At 33.7% G+C, this 9,376-nt stretch overlaps 1 protein-coding gene across 1 annotated transcript; it reads left to right on the forward strand.

Annotated features, from left to right (window-relative positions):
- The first annotated feature begins 6,900 nt into the window (after positions 1-6,900).
- On the forward strand, positions 6,901-8,732 carry LOC137722103 (protein NODULATION SIGNALING PATHWAY 2-like). Its single transcript, XM_068461084.2, has one exon. It carries the CDS (start codon positions 6,939-6,941, stop codon positions 8,547-8,549), a length of 1,611 nt encoding a protein of 536 aa, XP_068317185.1. The 5' UTR covers positions 6,901-6,938; the 3' UTR covers positions 8,550-8,732.
- Positions 8,733-9,376: the final 644 nt, after the last annotated feature.

Genomic DNA, 9,376 nt, shown 5'->3' on the forward strand with positions numbered 1-9,376 from the left:
TTTTAATTAATTTATTAATTAAAAAACATTTTGATTAAGAGAGACAACTCTTATAAAGAGTTGTGTATTTTCAAATACGCTGAATAGGTATTTGAAAACTCTTTTTCTTTCGTACAAAACTCCCAGAGAGTAAACATACAAAACAATTAGCTAAAATTCTATAATCCAGTGCGAGTTGTAGAATTAGGTAGTTGTATCCTGGTCGAGCAGACGTTGTAGAGTCACAAGCACAAGAGTGGGATGGAGATACTATTCGAATGACATAGCTTTTGCGCTAACCTCTACCTTTGATTTATTCAAGTTAGTATCATTTTAATTTCTGTATTTATTGTGTAATTTCATTCTGTATTGTAAGTATTTTTGAGTAATAAAGTATAAGTATTTCAAATTTTGTATTTCTGTTATTTTTGTTTCTAAATTATTCTCCAACACAAACATTATTTGCCGGCATCATGGTTCACATTTTAGGGAGTTTTAACGAAAAGCCCAAGTTACAGTTCACTTTAACGAAAAACCACATTTTTACACTAAAAAGTCAATCATGGTACTATTCACTTTACTCTTTATTTTATCTTTATTATTAAAACTCAAAGTTTTCAAGCTCTTTTCATTAGTTTTCTTTATCTACTTGAGGACAAGTGTGAAGATGAATGTAATAATATGGTTTATATTACCCATAATTATGTGACAAGATAATTAGGTTAACTAGCATGTGAATTTTTATGCTTAACATATTATTTGGCATATATACTTTTTGTTTCGGCGGTCAACGGATAGGATTATCGAAGTCCGATATATATATATTTTTAAAATGGGGACATCCTTTTAACCGTTAGATTTGACTTTAATGAAATCTTGTGGTTGAGATTCTGTGGCCTGTGATTTAATCTTAGCCACATAATTTCATTAATGTCAAATCTAATGGTCAAGAGGGTGTTCCCTTTTTTTTTTTGAAAAATAAAAATCTCTTTCCTTAAAGGGCCTGCTGCATATATAAATTGCTTGTCTTAATTAGGTCATGAACCATGATGAACATGTTGCAATGCTTTGGACAGCCAGAGTTCAAGCCCAATTAGGTAATGTATTGCAGCACCAGAAGCGTCTTAATATTCATGAAGGAATTTTTGTAAATGCCTAAGAATAATGTCGGTGTTCCGAGGAATTTGTTTGTCCCCGCACTTATAATTAATAAATTTACCGTCTCAACATCATAATCAAAACCGTTTTTATTTTTTTTTATCATTATCTAAAGATCATATCTGCAACAAATATTCAAAAAAAAAATAGTACTTATGTAACTCAATTAACTATAAAGCAGTTTGCAAATGGGTTATATTTTAATCCGAAATAAACAGAAATTAATAAACCTAAGTTGTTAAAAGTTTGGTCTTGATCTAAGGTTTAGTGTGAATAAAGATAAAATATGAGTAATAGGGTTTCTTATCCTATTATGGACTTATTAAAGGAAGTATAGATGCATTGGGCTGACGATGCGTGTATGTCATTATACTTCTGTACTTAATTTATACAAGTAAGGGTCTCTATTTGTGTTACGCATATTACACATAATACTCTTCATTCGATATTATAATCAATAGAAGAGCTCTTACGGGTGATCATAGATAGGTTCAAGTAAAAAGATGTCTTTTGCTCTGTAAATCCAGATTAATATCTAATTAGCATGTCTTACACCTTAATGATATATGTTGCTGTGGTTTTGCTTCACTATATATCTATATAACTAGAATCTATGTCAAGGAAGGCTTGTAAACTTTGAGTCATGATGTGAGAAAGCTCTGAGTATATATATACAAAATGGGTGAGCTATGTATGTCAAGACCAATATTATGGTATAAAATTAATGACCAAAATTCCTACTTGGCTCTCGTCTCAAATAAAAGCAACCCCATGCTTGGTTATTTTGCCCGTTTGGGTTTTCACTATCAAGTGATTAATTCCAAGATAATTAATTCATTGCGCGTAATAAAAGGGACGCGCTAAAGTTTCATAAAAATCAGTATGGCAAAGATTCCACATAATTTCATGCAATGTTAAAAACTTCTAATACTGTTCAGCACATTTGACCTGTTGAACCATGTGTTGTTGCTTCTGGTATATTTTAAGAATTAGTTTAAAATATCAAGCAAGTAATACAATACAAACATCACCACAGAGACTTCCCATTTCATCACTTTGATGAAGACCATCACAACTGTCGATGCATTCTAAGCTTCGATGGCAGTCCATCATGCTAAAATCTGATCCCACACAGTCGTTATGGACATCATTCAGACACTTGATCAGACAGGAGGCAATAAGAAAATAAGATCAAATAGTAACGACAAGCGCATAATTTGTTAGACGAAAACTTGACCCAACTTAATATTTTACTAAGCATCAGTTTTGTCTTCTGCATTTGTTCCTTCAAATCAATACTTAAGGATAACTTGAAGCCTTTGGATAGGAGCCTTGACCAAGAACATGTACTCTAAACTTGTTTTATTTGTTGACTAATTAGATGGTTCGTTTCTTTGATCGGATACCAGAGATTAGTTTCTTTTGAGGAGCAAACATTACTTCGGGGCATCAAGAAGCATTTTTCATCTACTTGAGGACAAGTATGAAGATGAATATAATACTCCCCTCATATTGCCACAATTATCCAATTTGCAGCATGCGGGAATGCTTGTATGTTGCATATGTGACAAGATATACTTGGTTATATTATTTAACATGTGAATTAGGAGATAGATTAACAGTCTGGATGGATACAGACGTGCTTAAAATATGATTTGGCATATATTTATTTTGGTCAACGGATAGGATTACATTCCGGAAGTCGGCTCTAAACCACCATTAGATCCTGACGACCATGATCAACATATAATTTCGCGATTACATTGCAATGCTTTATGTATTGCTCTGTGTAGTTTGGACTGCTAGACTTCAACCATAATTAGGTCATGAACAATGATGAACATATAATAGGGGTATTTCATGGATATCACTGTACTCATCACATGGTTTCAAATCTAAAACTTCACAAAATCAAATGAGAAATAGAGATGTTCAACAAATTAAAGTTCCATGCTTTAATGTCATATATAATTAAACCCAATTTTGCAATCTGAGGCCGTTTGCAAAGCATATACGTACTAGTGAGCCTATGAAGCATGAACCACATAAATATTAATATATGTCAACATCTTTATGAATTTTCTTAATCTTAATTAGTCCACGAAGAAGATAACGAGAGGGGTTACAGACTAATGAACTGTATATCACGTTATTGAGAGATTAATTCATATAATAATGATCCGAATACGAAGATTCCTTATTTTGTGGCCTCCAAAGCAGGAAAAGTCCATGACAGTCATCAAGGAGTACGTAATACGTAGATCAATGACAAGGCAAAGAAAGAAGAGTACGCTTTTAAGTGTTCGAATACAGCCACCGTTGGTAGAGAGTCTAGAGACCTTCATGCTTCGAACATCGTCCACGTAGAGAGGCTAAGACATGATATTTTCAGATATGCTCTCATAAAAGATTCAATCAAGAGTAATGTTATTCATACCATATTTTTGTACCACATTTCTATACCACTTTAGGTGACATCTGATATGGACAGCCACACCATTTAAAAAATTTGCAAAACCCAAGGAGATGAATAAGAAAGACTCATCGTATATCACAATCATCATTTAATTAACTAGTTTTTCTTAATTACTAGTTTATTAAATAATGAACTGAATTTAAAAATCTAATTAATTCAAATGATGTGGCTGTTCACATCAAATGTCACCTAAGGTGGTATAAAAATATGGTACAAAAACATGTTATGAATAACATTACTCTTCAATCAATGTTTCTGATGCATGTATCTTATGGAAATATTTTGAGCACACTCATTTTATTAGCGTACTGTTGTTTATTTATGTGTCTTCTTTGATATTCTTTTTATTCATTCAATTCAAATGTCATAAATAAACACCAATGTGCACACTAAAAAATGAAAATGATTTGCAGAAATCGACTCCCTAGCTATTTTATCTGATATAATCTCATCAAGTGGAGCCTCAGAATTTGTTTAATCCAAATCTACAGTTACCCTATCCATTGAACATGTACTATGTTGAATAATAGTTTATGGCTTTATTGTTTTGGGCAGATTACAAAATCAATGTTATCCCAATCGTTTGAGATGAAATATAAGAATCTGGGAAGTTGGAAGAGAATCTAATCTTTAGGACTGCAAACAACATAATATAGACGCAATCTGATTACATATATAATCATATTTAACTAATAATTAATCAATTAATTAACATGCAAATTACCCTATCAGCAGAATGTGTAGTTGTTCTGAATTAGCTTAAGGCTGATTTGAAATTGTGGTACTTTTAAAAAAAAAGGCTTATTGAAAAATCTAGAATATCTAATGTGTTTGGTAGAACCAAAAAAAAAAAAAAAAAATTGTTTTTTATAAAAACTGATGTCAATGACAATGAAAAAGCATCAAAAACCAAAATCAGGGCCTACCATGCTTCTATAAAAAATAAAAAAAATTTGGTTCAAAGCATAGTAACGAGTAATCATTGCTCTTTCAATGAAATTTTCAAATGGCAAGTATACCCCCTATATGCTTTACAAAATTAAAATCATTACCCCTACATTTCTCTTTAACAATTATTATATCATATTAAATACCATATTATTTTTAGTCATTTAACATATTCAAAATAATTTATATAAAAGTTTACGAAACATTTGGACACTTTTTTTTTTTTTTGTTCAACGCTTTTTTTTAAAACACGGTGATACCAAACTAGCCCTTGAACAAATGGATTCTTTTCTGCAGAATCTCATTATGCAGAAACGGCGGCACATCCTTATCCTAAATTATAAAGATTATATTATTGCAATTTGCATTGATTACTTGTTAAAGACAACATTTGCTAATTGTAAATTTGCATGAGGTTGCGTCGAAACTCTTTCTTTCGGCAATATTTAATTAAACGTACATTGTCTAGCTAATTTTGATTAATATTATGACCTCCTCCAGATACTTAGGAGATGTATCGGTAGCTATTTGTGTATCGACATTATGTCCCCAACATAATGAATAGCTAATTGTGTGTCAACATTATGTCCTCAACATGACATGAAGAACAACTAATGGCATGAGTCCACATAGGAATATCGGGTCCTTATCATCAAGCACTTCTGTTTAAGAGGCTTGTAACTCATTTCGTTAAAAGCATTCTCTCTTACACTTCATATTCCAAGTTCAAATTATTGTCACCAATATAACTTATATAAAACCAAGCATTTCTCCGCTATTGGTTTTCGAGAGAGAAATTGAATTGAAAGAACCGTCTTATTTGAAATGTCATTAAGAACTCATTTTAAAACTATTCGCATGTCACATTCAACGGAATATGAATATTGCAGGCCTTAAGATTGATACTATCATGTATAGTTTAATATCAAACATAATATAAAATGGACCCTGAGCTATCCAAAATAACCAACAGCTGAACCAGTAGGACCTATACTTATTTTAATATACAGGAAGTTTATTCAAGAAGTTTACGTGAAAGTTGATAGATTGTATGTCCTTATTATTTCTTTAGGGCAAATATATTGGTGACCGCCAGTTCACTAAATAATACGTAATTGTTTTATAATTAATCAATCAATGTAATTTTCTTGACAAGTGTTAATACGGTTACAATATTTTTGTGATGCAGTTATGTCTATGCATAACATCTTACCTTGACAATGTAATATGACATCCACAATGTAAAATCAATCTTGTTATAGTAACAATTAGAGTGTAACTTTACTTTTCTAGTAATTCATATGTTAAATGTTAACATTATGTTGTACAATTAAATGTGAAGGTAATTATAGGGAGCCCAAAAGTAAACAACAATAAGTAATTTCATGACGTCCACAAATAATAACTTACATATATATTCTAATAAACAATCCATTTTATAACCTCAATATTATTATCTAACGTTGCACAAGAAACTTTGATGGTTATAATATAATTTTATTTAAACAAAGGCTAACAGTACCCTTTTTGTTAAGAGAAGTACCGCAAAATTTCCTCTATTAATATTAGTGAAAAAAATTACTCGTACAATCAACCTAGAGAAAAAAAAAACACTTTTACATATCAACAACAGTTAATGTTGAGTGCAACAATAGTCAAGTTCAACACTAAAGCTAGGACCAAGAGTTCTTGTTCTTCTTCAAAACACTATTTTTCAAGTGTTTTTTTTTTCTTTTTTTTTATTTTTTATTTTATTTTTTATTTTTTTGCAATGAAAGCGATTTTTGAGGGAATTAATTTATTAAAGCTTTTTTAAATGGTATAAGAGCTAGCTAGGTGTCATTGTATGGAAGGATGACCAGGACTCTGTGTCACCAAATTGGACTTATACCCTTGGTTGTTCTTCACATTGAGGGTTTTTTTTTATGTCAATACACAATTAATTTATATTAAATAATTGATTAATTAAGGTTATATTTCTTATGATGAAAGGTACTTACGTTGAAAAGACATAATCATTGTCTATCTAATTTTCTTGATTAAAAAAGAAAGATGCGTGCAACATATAAGTCATCCCTTCAAGAAGCAGCCAAGAAAGCAAAGAGAATTGAGCTGGGAACCTTTGTGGAATTACGTGTGCAGTGCATAGAAAGTTAGTGAGAACGATTGGTATTTGTTTATGAAGATAAGATAGTGATTAATAACTCTTAATAATAATTCTCCATTTTGATAATCTTCTGTTCTTTCTACTATTTTACGCTTAATTTGTCATGACGTTGTCACCAACCGATATATAACGATGTTAAGACTTCATTAGCAAATCAAACCCAAAGAGAAAAGTCTTCAAACCCTCTAAAAATATTCATCAAAAAAGAAGATGATGCAGTCTGAGATGAACTTTCAATCCTTGTGGCCCTACCTGAATGTCACAAATTCACTTGTGGATACAAACGAATACAATGATCAGATGGTCAGCACTGAATTTTCTTCGATTTTCATGGCGTCTGACGAATTTTCAGAATCTTCTCCTTTTCCATTTTCAACCATTTTTTCTGTTGAATGCGAACAATTTGCGGACTGTGATAATCTCCTGCAAGTCACATCGATGGCGGCAGAGGAATTTCCGATGGACTTGGGAGGATTCGAGCCTAATTTTTTTATCGATCAGTATGAAAATATGTATGCCTCATGTTTAGAAGGCAGTGAGGGAAGCAATACTCTTCCTTCACAGCAATTTTCTGTTGAAGGAAATGATGTGTGGAGTCCAAACTCTTTTGTGACATCAGAGGCATCCTCCATGGATGTGACCTCGGTTCAACAATCACTAACCCTACCGAGAGACGACATGGAAATCGACAACGAAGTGAGTATTCACCATCTGCTCAAGGCGTTCAGCGAGTCCATGGAGATGGGGCAGAGGGAGCTGGAGTTGGTGATCATGAGATGCCTTGCAGAGAAAGTAAACCCACTTGGTCAATCTCTTGAGCGCCTTGCATTCAACTTATGTCAAGGATTTGTTGATAATCAGCACGGAGACTATTTGAAACAAGAATCCTGCAAGAATTTCGAGGCAGCATTCAACTTGTTCTACCAGATCTTCCCTTTTGGGAGACTTGCTCACTATGCAGCAAACACCGCAATCCTCGAGGCTATCCCAGAAGATGTAGAGACGGTTCATGTAGTGGAATTTGATATCGGTGAAGGGGTTCAATTGTCTCAGCTGATTGAGGCTGTGGCAAAGAGAAACAAAACATTAAAAGTGACAGCAATTAAATGGGATGTGGAAGAGAGTGATGAGGTTGCTCCTCCACAGTGGAGATTCGAGGAGACAAAAAAGCAACTCCAGCATCATGCAAGATCTTTCGGCCTAAACTTGAAGGTGGAGGAGATCGCGATCGAGGATTTGGTGAGCGAAATCAAGAAGGCAAACAAGAGAGGTGGAATGAGAGAATTTCTAGCCTGCAACTCTATGGTAGGGCTTCCTCACATGAGGAGGAGACGAAGCAGAGGACTTGTCATGGAATTCCTAAGGCTAGCTAAGGATTTATTAGCCAATTCAGCAAGAGGTATCGTAACGTTTGGTGATGGATATGCTTGCACGAAAAGGGGAAATGACTCGAGTTTCAGGTCCTTCTTTGACGCGAATGTTGTGCATTACAAAGCATTGTTAGAGTCTTTGGAATCGACCTTCCCGAGCCACCTAGGAGAGGCAAGGATGGTGATGGAGTTGATGTTTGTGGCGCCATATGTGTCTTCTCAGGCTTGGCTCGATAAGTGGAACGAAGAAAGAGAATGTGGAAATCTTCAGCCCTTGTTCGGGCTGGAGAGTAGGAGAGTGAGTAGGGAAATGTTAATGGAGGCCAAAGATATTGTGGGGGCAGATAGCTCGTATGGAGTGAGAGTTGGAGGAGAAAATGGGAATGAGATGGCTTTGGAATGGAATTCAATTCCTTTGGTCAGAGTTGAAACCTGGACAAACCGAAGCTAGCTAGAAATGGATTATTATTATTTTTTGAACTCTCTTTCCAGATTTTATTGCAGCAAATGTGTAGATTGCTGGAGATTACCATAAGATATTTTTTGTACAGATTCATATTGTTGTGAAAGGAAGATCACTAAGTTGGTGGATATTTGGTATATAAATTTCACTCTAGTTATGACCCTCTCAAAACTCATATATCATCACAATCATTTTATGAACAAACAACAGAGTATCAATTATTCTAACAACAGATTTTGCGATCGTCACCAAAAGCTAGAGTTGACGCAAGTCGTACCTACACATGGAATGCTACTGTGGCGGTATTCTAAGCTGATAATGCACTAAGAGGTGAAAATATATATATATGACAGTTCATGAGTGTCCTAAAAAACTGCCACGATAGCATTTCTGTACGTAAGCAAGTTTCTCTTCAAGTACTACAAACTTTATCAACAGTAAGAATTTGACAGGTTTATCTACAGTAGTTAAATGTTTGACATACCTCCGAAAACCACTAGAACTCGTTTGATGTCTATGATTGAATTGAATTGGACTGGATTAGTAGCACGCTAAATACCTTGAACCTTATAAGTTATCTAATCCATTCCAACCTCAGCACGTAAAAAACACAAGCCAATATAAGGCTTGTGAAGACAGAACGAAGAGAATCGAAAACAGCAGATCATACATCTGCAAAAATAGTTCAACGACATGAGTTTTACAATCAGCGTTTCATATTCTTGCTGGAAGAAACAAACCTAAAAATGGCAAGAACCGAAAGACCGACAATTAGTTTAACCACAAACATGAAGTTTGAACAATCGTCAATCGAG

This window comes from Pyrus communis, chromosome 4, assembly GCF_041283825.1.
Source record: "Pyrus communis isolate YQ-2024b chromosome 4, ASM4128382v1, whole genome shotgun sequence".
NCBI classification, from domain to species: domain Eukaryota; kingdom Viridiplantae; phylum Streptophyta; class Magnoliopsida; order Rosales; family Rosaceae; genus Pyrus; species Pyrus communis.

What these genes read in the sequence shown, in the direction of transcription:
- LOC137722103 (XM_068461084.2), top strand. Translation starts at nt 6,939, where the DNA reads ATGATGCAGTCTGAGATGAACTTTCAATCCTTGTGGCCCTACCTGAAT.